Genomic DNA, 16145 nt, shown 5'->3' on the forward strand with positions numbered 1-16145 from the left:
GAGAGAAGAGCTTTCGTGGGCAAATTTATCTGCTTTTCAAAGTGTCACAGGTGATAGCTTTACCAAATGTTTTGCTACTGCATACATCGATCACTCATTTTCTAGCCTCAGTATACCACTTTCCATGTGGCCCAATGCCCAGCCCTTAAGCTAGTGTCTTTTCCTTTACTGTCTTTATTGTATCTTATTATGAATCTTTAAGTACTTATTTCTGTATCAGCCACATAAACTAACATTGTAGACACCCTGAGGTAGAGATAGCCCCCCGCTACCCAGAATTGGTCTGAATGTGAAGACTAAAGATGGCACACACACACACACACACCAAGACGTTCTGATCTAAAACAGTTTCTCGCTCACATAGGAAGGTTTTACAAGTAATAGTAAAGTCATTTATTTGATTAAGAGAAAATAGAAAGAAATCATAATCATTATTATAAACAGTAGAATCTTTGGTTTAAAAGAGGAGGGGGAGAATATAAGTAAAATTTGATCAAACCAACCAACTTTGTGATGAAAAATAAAAGTAACTTAAATGAAATTTTAAAGTAGGTATTTAGTACACTAAGTGTGAACTAAATGAATTAAAAGACAGAGATGATGGGTTTAAAAGGTACAGTTTGTATAGGAAAGGCAGGTAAATTCTTGACCAGTTTTCATAACCATTTGGTTCCCTGATACCCACCAAAAATGATTGTTTGTCTTTCTTTCTTTCTTTCTTTCTTTCTTTCTTTCTTTCTTTCTTTCTTTCTTTCTTTCTTTCTTTCTTTCTTTCTTTCTTCCCTTTCTTTCCTTTCTTTCCTTTCTTTCTTTCTTTTTCTTTTAAGTACCCTGTAATGTAGGACTTTGAACAGAATTTGTTTTATTTTTTTATTTTTTTTTCTAACGTTTATTTATTTTTGAGGAGGGGCAGAGAGAGGGAGACACAGAATCTGAAACAGGCTCCAGGCTCTGAGCTGTCCACACAGAGCCCGACGTAGGGCTCGAATTCACAGCCTGCGAGATCACGACCTGAGCCAAAGTTGGACGCTTAACCGACTGAGCCACCCAGGCGCCCCAGAATTGATTTGTTTTAATCCACTGGAGATGTTACTTTTTTGGATGCTCAGATTGCCCTCTCTTGACCCATGGGAGCCTCTTCAGGTCGTCTTCTGGGACCTTTTGCCGTTCCCTCCTCTCCATGGGCTCTGATAGCTGTTTTGTGTTCTGGCACAACTAGATGTTAGACTCGCTTTCTTCATTTCTTCCTCTACAGACATATTGTCAGCCATTGCATGTAGGAGCCCTGATTCCTTTTAGTGGGAAATGGTGTATGGGAACCACAGTCTGGAGGTGCTCATAATTATGAGGCTGGTCATTGTTTCTAGGCCTTTTCTATGGAGAGAGCATGTTTTCTGTCCAGCCCTTGAGTCACCTATTTCTTCAAGGAATGCTGGTTCCTTTTAGGGGACAGTGATATTTAGAAATGACAGTCTTGGCATCATGTAACTCCTGGTTCTCTGAACCAAGCAGGGAAATAGATGTAGGTATGTGTGCACGCACACATGCACCCTAACCTATTTCTAAATATTTATGTATATCAAAAATCACTGAGTTCTTCTTAATGCCTCAGAGTCTAGTGCAGTGCTACAGAAGTTATTCCAGCCTTCTCCTTTTCTGTATTTGCAACTTGCTACTCTGACAGTGAAAGATTATGCCGATTATTCTCATACTTAGTATTCCCATTATTTATTATGCATTTACTTACTTGCTCAATTCTTCCTTTCTGTAACCAAATTCCTGGCCGGGCTGTTGGAAAGCTAAACTCCAGACATGCCAGTCTCCACTCTTCCCTGCGAGCACCAGCCAAAAGGTTGGCCCCAGACCCACCAGCCCCTATCCCATCAACTGAGCGAGTTGTTAGAAAGTCAATTCTGATAAAATTTGTAATGAATAAAGTATTACAAAAAAGAGTCTAGATGATTGAAAAACAACTCCATAGAATTTCTAGAAGAGGCAGAACTGTCAAAATTAAAAATTTCAGTGGATGGGTATATAAAGGTAGATTACATATATCTGAGTAAATGGAAAAATAGAACACATTGTCCAAAATTCAGCATAAAAAAACTTCTTAAGAAAGAGTGAAAATATGGAAGACAGTTTATAGGTCAGGGAAGATAGAGCAAGAAAGGTCTAATGGACATTTATTCTCCGTTTCAGAAGAATAAATTCTTATTTATTTCATAACATCTGAAATTATGAGAATTTGCCAGAATTGAGGAAAGATACCAATCCACACGTTAAAGAATCACAAGTAGAATAAATAAAAATAAATCTACATTTAGACTAATTATAGTACAGTTGAAGAACAGAGAAAGAGCTCTTAAAATCATCCAGAAATAAACATTACCTTCACAAGAGCAGCGGTTAAATTGGGAAATGACTTCTCAACGGCAGTCACAGAAGTTAGAAGGCGATGTATTGAGAAAATAGCTGTCCAACTGTAATTCTAAAGCTGGCAAAAATATCTTACAAGAAAATAAAACAAAGACTTTGTCAAAGAAAACTAATGAGGGAGCTTGCTTCAAGCCTTTCTCAAAAGAAATTCTAAAAGAAGGTACTTGACACAGAAGGAAGTGTCAGATATCAGGAGTGAGTTATAGAAGGAAGAAGAACAAAGAAAGTTGCAAATGTGTGGGTGAGGGTAAAAGAACATTGACTGTTAAAGTACTTGTGGAATTAATATGAAAAGAGTTTGTAGCATTAAAATACAAGTCGCCAAGAAAACATAAGCCAGGAAGGGGGTAAAAGGGAGTTGGAATAGTGTAAGATCTTTTAATGAGCAGCTCTGACTTTTATAATAAGCAGTTTTTAAAAAGGATATCTTGATATTCAGCCCAGAATATAGAACAGAAAGTAGAACAGCTTTCCAGTTTTTCAGACTTGAATATTTTGAATTTTCAGATTTTGAAATATTCAGTGTTAGTATAACATGCATCATGTACCAAAATAGGTTTACTCTTATCCGTTACTTACTATATCCCTGTTGCTTTCCATTTGTTAATTGGTCAGCAATTAACAAATGTCTTCATTATTATTAATAAGTTACATGCTTTTCATTTCTACTTTTGTCTTGAAAATTGTACCAAAATTTTGATAGGCTAACAAAATATACTCCTAATTCCTTTCAGAATTATTTCCCAAATTGTCATACTTTAGAATGTTCTTTTATAACATGATATATGTTAGATTGATACATTATAATGATAAGTCATTATGATAACATAGTATGAAAGACATCAGTAGTTTGGGGGAGGATAGTATTGTTTAACAACAGCATCTGCGTAACTGATTCAATCTCAGGATAATATTAACCAGATGACTATAAAACTGATTATTTTCTTAGCAAATACTTTATTTTTTTTTAAATGTTTATTCTGTGTGTGTGTGTGTGTGTGAGAGAGAGAGAGAGAGAGAGAGAGAGCGCATGCATGTGAGCAGGGGAGGCGTAGAAGATGAGGGAAAGAGACAATACCAAGTAGGCTCCACACTCAGCGCAGAGCCCAGTGTGGTACTCAATCTCACTACTTGAGCTGAAATCAAGAGTCGGACACTCAACCTACTGAACCCCCCCCCCCCCCGGGTGCCCCAGCAAATACTTTCGTAAGGTTAATAACATCAACTGTAAGTTTTGATTTGTATAACACTTTGGTATGTCAGATAGCCTGTTGGAGAATAATTATAGCAAGATTTAAAAATACTTTTATTTTTATTTATTTATTTTCTTAATGTTTATTTTTGAGAGAAACAGACAGAACGGGGGAGGGGTAGAGAGGCTGAAGCAGGCTCCAGGCTCTGAGCTGTTAGCACAGAGCCTGACTCGGAACTCAAACTCAGGAACAGTCAGATCATGACCTGAGCCAAAGTCAGACACTTAACCAACTGAGCTACCCAGGCTCCCCCAGTCACTTCTTTCATTTTTTTTTTTTTAATGTTTATTTATTTTTTGAAGGAGAGAGGGAGAGACAGAGCATGAGCGGGGGAGGGGCAGAGAGAGGGGGAGACACAGAATCCGTAGCAGGCTCCTGGCTCTGAGCTGTCAGCACAGAGCCCAATGCAGGCCTCAAACTCATGGACCACAGGGTCATGACCTGAGCTGAAGTCAGACGCTTAACCAACTGAGCCATCCAGGAGCCCCTTAAAATAACTTTTAAATTGGGGTGCCTGAGAGACGCAGTTGGTTGAGCATCCGATTCTTGACTTGGGCTGAGGTCATGATCTCACGGTCGTGGGATCGAACCCCCACATTGGGCTCTGCGCTAACAGTATGGAGCCTGCTTGGGATTCTCTCTTTCTTTCTCTGCCCCTCCCCCACTTGCTCTCTCTCTCCCTCCCTCTTTCTCAAAATAAATAAAAACTTAAAAAAATATTTTTAGATTTAATTAAATTGTGATAAATCCATTTTGAGAGGGTATATCTCTGAAGCTAAGCTTTTTTTTTTCTCTTTAACTTAGAATCATTTCTAATGAATCTCTTTCTCTATCATAGATCCAGTTAATCAGGAAATCCTAATGCATTTACTTTCAAAATACATCCAGAATTAAACGTTTTTCTAATGTTGACAGTACACCAGTAAACCCCCAAAACATTCATTTTTTTACTTAAATTTTTTCGTTGTAGCTTTTATTTTATTTAGCAACCCTCATGGGGCTAAAATTGAGGAGAAAATACCATATTTCGTTGCCTCTAAAATTGCAGATTTCTCTCACATTTTAACACTTTTGAGATTGGGATGCATGTTATATTCTACAGCTTGTCATAATTTAATTGGCAGTGTTTTTCCTTTTCAGTAGTATGTAACATAATGGTTTTTTAAATAATCAGTTGTAGCTTAGATTTGAAGAAATACCAAAATATGAAGAGTGATCTGTTTACAACAGTTAGAATTACAAATACAGGTGTTAATAGATTACTTTAGTGTTTAAAATTTTTATTAGCAAATGTATGTATTTAAGTTTTATTATCAAATCAGTAACAACAGTATGACCCACAGAAGTACATAAACTGAAATTTTCTAACAATTTAAAATCGGTCATTTCATCATAATTGGCTATTCTGTCATAATAGTTAAAAAGTCATGTCTTACAGTATTACAGTTTTTAGAGTAGACCAGTAACTCTGCTTTACTCCCCCTCCATCCGTACTTTTTAAAAAAATTTTTTTTTCAACGTTTATTTATTTTTGGGACAGAGAGAGACAGAGCATGAGCAGGGGAGGGGCAGAGAGAGAGGGAGACACAGAATCAGAAACAGGCTCCAGGCTCTGAGCCATCAGCCCAGAGCCTGACGCGGGGCTCGAACTCACGGACCGCGAGATCGTGACCTGGCTGAAGTCGGGCGCTTAACCGACTGCGCCACCCAGGCGCCCCTCCATCCGTACTTTTAAAACTCCTGTTCAGTTTCCTTTTGCCTCAAGCGAGAGAAGGAGGAGGTGCTCCTTGCAAAACACATTAAAAATATATATATTTATTGAGCCCTTAACCCTCTGCAGGGTGATGAGAAGACGGTGCTCTTATCCTTGTCTTCCTGTAGCTTGTCGTTTTCGAGCAGACACCTGTCTGTGTCTCTGTTTCTCTGACAGACATAAAACCATTAAAGAACATTACAGTGTTATGTATAGCAAACAATTTTATTATTTTAAAATTACATGAATAATACTTACCTTTCTTTAGAAACAAAGAAGCCCAACAATACTAAAGACTATATGCTTAAACATTAAAATTCTTCTTTTCTTGTCCCCTTCCTCGTATCCACTCAACCTCATGCCACGCTGTTTCCCTACAGTCATTTCTCTTCCTAGTTTGGCTAGGTAGGCTTCCAGACTTTTTTCCTATCTATTTTCAAAGATAGGCATAGTTCTCTTGGTCTAGTGAGTGATCAGGTTGGTTTTTATTTTACACAGTGTTTCTGTGCCTTGCTTTATTAACTTCATGTGTCTTTAGAGTCTCCTGTCAATACGTACATATTCGTACATATCCGTACATATACGTACATATCCGCTTTATTCTTAGGTGAAGAATTAAACAGAATGACCTGCCGTATTTTACTTGACCACCCCTATCATCAAATGTTAATGCAAAGTGAAAAATACTTGGTGCAGAGGACTTCATTTCTAACAGAAGTTAGAGCAAGTAACTTTGATACTCTGCAAACAAGTGACAGTCTGTAGAAAGGAATCTGTATAACTGGACCTCCTTTCCTTTTGTCATCTTTTGTTATATGCTTCATTCCATCCGGTGGAGGGCTGGGAACTGTTACAAGTGAAATGTGTTTGATTTAATCTTCATTTTAGTCTCCAGAGATTGTGTGCACTTTCCTCAAACCAGGATGCTGCTGTCAGTGAGCTCTTTACATAAATATTTAATAAATGTGTGAGAAGCACCGGGTGATGTGTGGAAGTGCTGAATCACTAACTTGTACACCTGAAATTAATATTACACTGTATATTAACTGGGATTTAAATCAACACTTAAGAAAATATTTAATAAACATGGTTTACTGATGGAGTGGTAAAAATTGCTAAAGAAAAACACATGGCTTGTTCTTCAACTTTTGAATTTTAAGATAATTGAGATAAATAATTTTGAAGAAAATTTGTGTGTAACATTCATTAGATACCCACAATGTACATTATATTTTATAAATAATAATAGAATAATATAGAGACTGTTTATGTATCTTTTAGTGTTTGTTTATTTTTGAGAGAGTATGATTGGGGGAGGGATAGAGGAAGAGGGGACAGAGGATCTGAAGCGGCCTCTGCACTGACAGCAGAGAGCCCGATACGGGGCTCTAACGCATGAACCGTGAGATCATGACCTGAGCCAACGTCAGACACTTAACCCACTGAGCCACCCAGGCGCCCCTAGAGAACATTTAATCTTAAATAAGTTAAAGTAGTTTTAAGCAAAAGTCTCCAAGTTCTGCACTGACACTTACAATGAGATAGAATTTTTACTATTTAAACGCATGGAAAAAGTGACACGCTTCTCTTATCACTTACAAATATCCAACACCTTTGGGCTGCCTCTTAAATTGACCTAAATATGTGCATGGCTATAACCTTTAATATTATTTCTCTGAATTACTATGTGACACTCTTTTATTTTTAGCAAGCTTTTGTTTGTTCGTTTTTGTTTTAGTAAATGCACATGCTAAAAGTTTTCAGAACAAATAAACAAAAACTATAAAGCGAAAGACAAGTCTCTATTCTTCCTCAGTCCTCCATTTCCATTCTGTAGGTAACTACTATCCTTTAAAAATATTTGCAGAAAATTAAAACCACAGTGAAATACCACTATATACCTGTTATTAGAATGGCCCAAATCCTGAACACTGACAGCACCTAGTGGTGATAAAGAACTCTCTCATTTATTGCTGGTGGGAATGCAAAATGGGAAAGCCACTTTGGAAGACAGCATGGTGGTTTCTGAGAAAACTAAACATGTTCATACCATACAATCCAGCAATCATGGCCCTTGGTGTTTACCCAAAGGAGTTGCAAACTTAAGTCCACAAAAAAACCCGAACACATATGCGTATAGCAGCTTATTTCATAATTGCCAAAACTTGGAAGCAACCAAGATGTCCTTCAGTAGGTAAATGGATAAAAAGTATTTGCATGTCTTTCCAGGCATTTTCTGGGTATATCCAAGTAGGTGTGTACATGTAATTTTCTTGTATACCTCAGTGGGATCATATTATAGGTATTTTTCTATCCCATCCATCTTTTCATTTAATAACCTGTATTACTAAGGAATCTGTAGATGTCTCTCATTAACAGGGTAGATTTCCAAGAAACAGACTCTTAACGCTAGAGAACAAACTGATGGTTACCAGAGGGGCGGGGGTGGGGGGATGGGTTAAATAGGGGACTGGAATTAAGCAGTGTATGTGTTGTGATGAGCACCTGGTGACGTCTGGAAGTGTTGAATCACTATATTATACACCTGGAATTAATATTACACTAACTGGAATTTGAATACAATTTTTAAAAAAATGGTATAGATTTACCATTTTACAGTTTTGGTTTTTTGTCTTTTTACTGTTACTAACAAAGTTGCTTGATCATTCTTGCACATATATCTGTATCTTTTATTATTATCTTTTATTATTTTATTACTATCTTTTATTATTTTCTTAACTCACATCCTTAACTCACATCCTTAAGTCCATTCCTTATTCTCTTGCAGAACTGTGACTATAATGTATATTATATGATTGTATAAATTAGACTTAGATTTACACACACATAACAAGTATATGCATAAAAAGTTTTCAAGAAGGGTGTACAGGTTTTCCCTTGCTATCCAAAAAGTAGAGTGTTCCTATAAACCACTTCATAAGCCGAAGTGGCTTAAAGAACTGAAGCAGTACCATTTCATAGAAGTTGAAAATTCTCTTTGGATTTCTTGCAGTTAACAAAAACAGATATGAGCATAGGTCTTTTGTAAAAGTGAAGGGACTCAAAGGAAACTTTGCGGGAAGTGGGAGAAACCTGTATAAGATGCAATTAACTGTGACTATCTTTGGATAGAGGGACCTACAGAGGTTGAGGGTGGTGGAGACTGTTACTGTTCATACTTAAGTTTCGGTATAGCTTGAACTTTTAACAATTTCCTTATATTGTGATTTAAAAAAATTAAAATGAAATGAGAAATTCTGGTTTATGTCCATAAGAAGCTATGCGGTTGGATAGATAGGGTATATATAGTTAAATCCAAACAAAAAAGCAAAAATACATCATTAATGTGGTATTTGCTACTTTTAAAAACACTTAAATACCTATAAATAGTCAGGAAAAGGGGCTAAAAACCTATCGAACTCTTATTATAGGTGAACATCAAAGGATTTCAGTAGATGAGCTATGTTTCAAGCATATTGTCACCCTTTTATTTCCGTTAAGTCTGTTTCAAGTAAAATTTAAAGACAAAATACTGGAATCTGTCATCCGTATGTGTTAAAGCTAAGCTAAAGCTTTTATCATCTTCTTTCTCTTACTAAGTCTGCCAGAAATTCCTCCCAATCAATTCTTGAAACGTGGAAGTTTTCGGTCACTGGACAGTTTCTAAGTGATCCCTCCATACCTTACTTGAAAACCATAACCTTGAAAATACTGAACTGGCCTCCCAATTAATACTTCTCATTCCCATATGGTTAATCTCCTGGGACTTATACACATAGTACCTCCTTACCTAGAGTACATTCTTTAGGCACTTACTATATTTCTAATAAGTGACATTGTGTTTAAGGATTTAGCTCACAGGCTCTTGTTTATTTATTTTATTTTCTCTGGATTTCTGAATTTGCTTTCATAGGAGTTATTTTTACTTTGAGGACAGATTTACATCCTAGACCTTATTAAATTATCATACATTCTTAGAATTTCTTGGGTATGACCCACATTTGCGGGCTTCTCATATTTTGATACCTTTAAACTTGGTAGACATTTCTGTAATACCGAAATCGACAATTTCTACTAATCTGCTTGTGCTTCTGAGATGTTTCTGGAAAGGCAGGAGTAAGTGTATGTAGGGGTGAGCCCCCCCAGAAAGCCTGAGCAAAGTCAGGTTGGTGGAGTTGCTACACTTTTATCAGCACTACAGTTTGTGCTTTCTCATGAGAATTTGTTTTAAAAAGAAGAGGGAGGGGCACCCGGGTGGCTCACTTGGTTAAACGTATGACTCTTGATTTTGGCTCAGGTCACAATCTTACGGTTGGTGAGTTCGAGCCCCATGTCGGGCTCTGCACTGACAGCATGGAGCCACTTGGGATTCTCTCTCTGCCCTCTCTCTCCCTGCCCTTCCCCTGCTTGTGTTCTGTCTCTCAAAATAAATAAACTTAAAAAAAAATAATAAAAAGAAGAGGGGAAATTCTACTGTTAAAACAGAAGTTTTAATGAATCTTTTGTTGGCCATGGCCTTTCTTTCTGAATACTTTTCCTCTGGATATTACCTGTTAGCTATTGTGAGGACATTATATTTTATCACCTAATCACCTTCTTGGCCTTAATTGAATCTTCATAGAATATGGCTAAAAATTAATTTGGTGTATCAGTTTCATGTATTCTTGTTAACAGAAGAAAGCAAGGATTGGGACTTAGGTTTGAATTGTTTGTTTGCTTCGTATTAGTTTACGTGTCTTGAGGAAGCTGGTTTATTCTCTCAACTGTAACAAAGGTTAATATGAGAATTAAATTAGATACTGTTAAATGCAACACCAAAACATAGTTTTAATAAATGGTATCTAGTTGCAGAAGAGGTAGCAGTCAGAAGTAATGATAGTTAGCCCTAGTAGTTAAAACAGTTGTGACTTCTGGTTTTGTTTTGTTTGTAGGAAAAGTGATTTCTCTAATTCTTTCTTCAAGAATTGTACTTCAGGTATCCATCTTTCCAAAATGGAAAATTAGTAAATAATGATAGGATTTAAAAATCATGAATACATTTGTATACAGTCTTATAAAAGAATGAGAAATAATATAGGGGCGTCTGGGTGACTGAGTTGGTTAAGCATCCGACTTCAGCTCAGGTCATGATCTCATGGTCTGTGGGTTCAAGCCCCGTGTTGAACTGCGTGCTGACAGCTCGGAGGCTGGACCCTGCTCCAGATTCTGTATCTCCCGCTCTCTCTGCCCCTCCCCTACTCGCTCTCTCTCTCTCTCTCTCTCTCAAAAATAAACTTAAAAAAAAAAAAAAATGGAGACTCTGAAATTAGACTGGTATAAATACTGACTCTACCACTTATTACTTGTATGCCCTTTCATACATGTGTAACTACTACCTTATCTATAAAATAGAGATAAAAACAGTATAGACACCTCATAGGGTTATCGTAAGAATAATTCAGGCAGAGTATGTAGCATAGGACCTAAAAGGTATTATAAAGTAATTTTATTTTTAAAAAAAACTTCTTTTGGTTAAATATATATTATTCAATTTTATTTATTTATTTTTTTAATTTTTTAATTTTTTATTTAAAAAAATTTTTTTAATGTTTATTTATTTTTGAGACAGAGAGACACAGAACAGGGGAGGGGCAGAGAAAGAGGGAGACACAGAATCTGAAACGGGCTCCAGGCTCTGAGCTGTCAGCACAGAGCCCAACGCGGGGCTCGAACTCGCGGACCGTGAGATCATGACCTGAGCCGAAGTCGGACGCTTAACCGACTGAGCCACCCAGGCGCCCCTTCTTTCTTTTTTTTTTAAATCAAATCAAGAGTTGGATGCTTAACCGACTGAGCCACCCAGGCACCCCCCAAGTTATTATTTGTTGTTGTTGTTTTTTACATTTCATACTTATAAAATAGCCACAGCAGTTTTGAAACAAAAAGTACTGGAATCATGAAACATTCTTGTAGTGAGTTTTCCTTACGGCCATGTATTATTTTTTCCTTTAGGTTCACAATATTCTTGCAGAAATGGTGATGGGGGGGATGGTGTTGGAGACCAACATGAATGAGATCGTTACACAAATTGACGCCCAGAATAAACTGGAGAAGTCTGAGGTAAGAATGGAAAGTGCTCTAGGTAATGAAGGTAGAAAGCATGATCACGAATTATGCATGATGTGTAGCTTTCACCGTTTGTCCTTCAGTATCACCCTTTAAGGACAGCTGAGAGGCTTCTTCAGGTTATAAAAAATGGAATATACATATCTTAGTATGTTCAATGTTCTGTGACTATTATCCACCTGATAGTGTTGTCTATTCTCTTTTAGTCACAGTTGTAACTGCCTTGGTTAACAAACAGTTCAGATTCTTGTTGCTTGAAAATTAAAGAGATTAGATGTTCAAATAATGAAATCAGAATTTGCCCTACAAAAGCTAATTCAGTAATTATCAAGGAAATCCAAGAACTGATATTTTTAAAGACTTATAAATTTAGTGTCACAGAACTATTTCTGGGACAGGAGAGGAGAGGAAATGGGATTCTCATGAGGAATAGAGCATTTCATTTGTTATGGTTTCAGTTGGGGCTTAGCAAGCCTGAGTGAACACTGAAAAAAATTCATTGCCTTAATTGCTTAATTCTGGATCCTTCTCAGAGGTCACTTACAAGTTGGCTAAGGCACATATTTTGTACACTGATACATGCATTCATGGCTTTTACTGCATTCTAGATGAGAAAGATTTGGTTAGTCATACATGCCTAACTTTGTTCTGTTAGATTAGGTGCATAAGAATCAACCAGCACTTTAGCATTGTATACAGTCCTGCTTGAGAATTTTAGTGATTCTTTCCTCAAGTACTGAATATCAATAATAGGTACTGTAGCTGAGCCACTCAAGTTCACACGATTTTGGTTGTTTCTTGTTATAATAGTGGAAGTTTAGAAAGATGAATAGTCTTGATATCTCATTCAACACTGTATTTGCTACCTTTGATATTTATAGTCATAACTCAGATTAGAAAAACAAATTGTATATTTATAATTATTAGTTCAAGTTCAGGTGTTTGGTTGATTTAAAGTAAATATTACTATAAAAGCAGCAAGGTATTAAAAATATGCTAGCATTAATTTACAACAGGTGAGTTCTAAAGAGTTTTTATCTTGTTGGCACTTTACAGGATCAGTTTAACATAATAATGCTATGCTCATTGGAATAGAATGAAACATAGGATGATGGATAAATCCAGCATCTGAGAATTAGAAAGAGTTGAAGCTTTGTTGAACATTTTCCAGTGTTTTCCAATAGCTCTGGATTTCTCTTTATCTCAATTTACCATCCCTATGATTGCCCAAAAGAGATACTTGTAATGGTGAAGAGCTTAAAATTATGATTCTTTTCAATGACTATGTATAGGCTGTGTGTTCTACGGCCATTTTTAAAATACTGGTTTTTGAAAAGGGAAAACAAACTAGATTAATACAGAAAGCTTTGTTTTAGGACAAGGTAAAGAGCCAGAATATTATTGACTATAGTTGGTTTGTCTTATTGTTTAGTATAGTAAGAGATTTACTATAACCTCTGAGCTGTAAAGTCTTAAGTGATAACTTGAAATTTATGTCATCTGTTAAAACTTGCTTTATAAAAATGTATGGATACAGATTTTAAATGCCAAGAGACAGTGACACAATCCATTAATAATCTGTCAGAAATGAATGGAAATGTGGTAATTGATGATTTCTGTGTGATTATCTGTAAAAATATATTGACCTTTTGTCTGGAATATTCACATTCCAGGTATTTCTTTAACTTCTTTTCATGGATGGAATCCTCCTTTTTTTTTTTTTTTTTTTTTTTTGGCCTTGGTTTGCTGTTTATAATACTGACAGAAGTCATGAAGGACCTATTATAATTGCATAATGGATATTTGTTTTCTGATTGTCCAGTACAACTTTGTTAATGAGGCAGTTTTTCTTATCTGTGAAAAGCAGTAAAATACAAAATTTACATTTTCAATGGAAATCATTATAAGAATACTGTAACTTACAAAAAAGTCTTTTCACAGAACCATTTCTATTTAAAATGGTTTTAAGTACTGGTGAAAAAAGTACTGATATTTTTCATCCACTGATCATCTTTTAACTCGCACAATCTGCTGTTATCTGGTACAAATTAGGAGAAAAAGAAAATCTGGGAATAAACCACAACATTGTTTTTTATCAAGTATATCTCTAGATGTGATGTCTGCTAATGTTTTAAAGTAGGATTTTGAATTCAAGTGAGGCCATTTAGTCCTGATCATATTTTCAGAAAAATAATGTTGACTTGGTGTAATTTTTCCGTAGTTTTCATACGTATGTTTTGAAGACTACCACCTTTATTCCAGACACATTGAAATCTCGGAAGTTTTCATTTGGGTTCCATTTCCCTGTTTCTCTTAACTGGGCATTTATACCAAATATATGAATGATTATAGAATCATCCAGAATTATTTGAGGACACACTATAAGCTTTTTTTTATCTGATTCTTACTAACCTTTAGTTAAAATGCAAGCAAACACTTGCCAAGAAAGAATCAAATTCCAGAATATCATGGTTGATGAAAAGACCTGGGGGGTATCATTTTTAAGATTAATTTAAGTGATATTTAGAATATCATTTATCTTTTAGAAATCAGCCTAGGTATATTTAAGGTTAAACCTCTTGAGATGCAACATGGGTATATCTAGGTGCCTTTACTTTGTCAGAAATTGAAGAGTTTATTATTTTGGCTTAAAGGTAGTATATTTCCAGTGACAGTTGGAAGTGAACCACCTCAGTTCCCAGTGTAAGCAAAGATCAGTCAGATCTTTAAGGACAGTAGAAACAACCATATGCTCTGAATGTATTTTCATCTATCCTGATTTGACAGAAAAATGGTTTACTAACAATGGGGTCTGGGAAAAGGTTTAAGCTGGGAGGTTGATGGGTTTGGGAGAAGGTGTCAGAGGCACTCAGGAATCTGCCTGAGGAATACAGGACTCCCTGGGGGTGGGGGTAGAGGGGTGGAGTCGGGGAGACTTGTTAGCTTTTACGTATTTCATGTTATTTTTAAGATAAATAAATGGGATAAATGGGTCTGAATATAGTCACTACTTTTTTAAAGTCAGTCTTCTTTTTTTTCCGAACATCCTGATCTTTCTAGCTCTTTCCATTCTTCTCTCTTACAGACCTTTATCTTTCAATCTCCCAGACAGGACAGGTAGACAAGGTATTGCTGACTTTGAGAAAAATGTACTTTAACAAAGGGAAAGCAAAATGATGTCAAAGGCAATTAATTATTTAGGCCAGACTCAAAAATTCTTTGTGTTAATGAACCCATGTAGTCCCTGTAGCCAATTTTCCATTCTAGTTTCTCCTTGTAGTTTCTTCATCTTTTATTGGACTTACTGTATTTTACTAGTATCTCATCGATGTCATGTTTGTTGTGTTTTGTCTGCCTGCATTGTGAAAGGAAAGTAAATTTTTTGTTCTTTTTTTTTTAACATCGTCATTTAACTGACAAATTACATTTGTAGAAATGACAGTTTACTTTTATATAAAAATTTAGAGTTTATTTCGAGAATCATATGGTAGAATCAATCTTAATTTAACTCTCACCAGCTAGTTTTTTCTCCATCTTTCAAATTAGAATTCTAACATAAAATTGCCTGCTGAATTTTGGAAGCTGTGCTTTGAAAACTAAAGGCTTCATGAACCTTTAAAGTTTTGCATACAAAGTGAGAAGCAGTGAAGGCTTAGAATAGTGACTTAAATAGTACTTTCTCTCTCCCCATAATGGTTTTCAGTTCCAAAGTCTTAACAGAATTGTTTTTATGTTTTTGACTAACAAGTACATATTAAAAGTGGCCAACAAAAAGTATCAGATAACAAGTCTCCTAAAATTGCACTAAATGTTCTAAAAATTGGAATTAAATATTTTGACCAAAATAAAATGGCTTTCCAGCATAGCAACCTTCTGACATCCCAAACATACTAGAATAAGACTCAGTAGACTCCTAGCTTCATAAAACTCTATGTTCTCTGACATTTCCTGTGCATTTTTTCACACCCTAAATTAACTGTGTAAAGAATTTTTTAGAAATTTCAATCTAAATGATGATGAACAGCTTTTTCTGTACAAAAATCAAAATGCTTATAGGCCTCCATTAAAAAATTTCAAAGTCGGGGCGCCTGGGTGGCGCAGTCGGTTAAGCGTCCGACTTCAGCCAGGTCACGATCTCGCGGTCTGTGAGTTCGAGCCCCGCGTCAGGCTCTGGGCTGATGGCTCAGAGCCTGGAGCCTGTTTCTGATTCTGTGTCTCCCTCTCTCTCTGCCCCTCCCCCGTTCATGCTCGCTCTCTCTCTCTCTCTCTCTCTCTCCCAAAAATAAAATAAAAGTTGAAAAAAAAATTAAAAAAAAAAATTTCAAAGTGAAAATACTATATTGAGTCCCAAGGAGGGGAAAAAAAAAATTTGAATTCACAAAATGCTACTGAGAATTTGGCATTGTTTTTCAGCCGTGAATTTATTACTTTCTGGATGGGTTTGAGAAGCTGCAGCATACAGGTGGCTTATCTTATCCCAAGATTGCGGGTTGTGTCATGAAGCTAGGAGTACGACGTTTGGTCCTTAGATCTGTATTACTTTATCCCTGGAATAGAAAATCCATAATGGTCTCATTTACTCCACTGATCCACGTCAC

General features: G+C 36.1%; 1 protein-coding gene and 1 long non-coding RNA gene across 8 annotated transcripts in view; one reads left to right on the forward strand and one right to left on the reverse strand.

The window, feature by feature from the left end:
- Positions 1-16145, forward strand: part of AP3S1 (adaptor related protein complex 3 subunit sigma 1) — a 96390-nt gene that overhangs the window by 51537 nt on the left and 28708 nt on the right. For 4 of the 7 annotated variants that reach the window (XM_023254311.2, XM_045057733.1, XM_045057746.1 and 1 more), the window contains one exon: positions 11434-11541. In XM_023254311.2, coding sequence (XP_023110079.1) covers positions 11434-11541 — 108 coding nt within the window. Of the gene's footprint in view, positions 1-11433; positions 11542-14632; positions 14674-16145 lie in introns of all 7 variants that reach the window. The other 3 variants (XM_045057744.1, XM_023254313.2, XR_006597914.1) reach the window with 1 other exon arrangement.
- LOC109499833 overlaps positions 15950-16145 on the reverse strand; it is a 41469-nt gene continuing 41273 nt past the window's right edge. Inside the window, exon 3 of the long non-coding RNA XR_006597941.1 lies at positions 15950-16094. This is a non-coding gene — a long non-coding RNA (uncharacterized LOC109499833). The remainder of the gene's footprint in view (positions 16095-16145) is intronic.

Source organism: Felis catus, chromosome A1, assembly GCF_018350175.1.
Source record: "Felis catus isolate Fca126 chromosome A1, F.catus_Fca126_mat1.0, whole genome shotgun sequence".
Lineage (NCBI taxonomy): Eukaryota > Metazoa > Chordata > Mammalia > Carnivora > Felidae > Felis > Felis catus.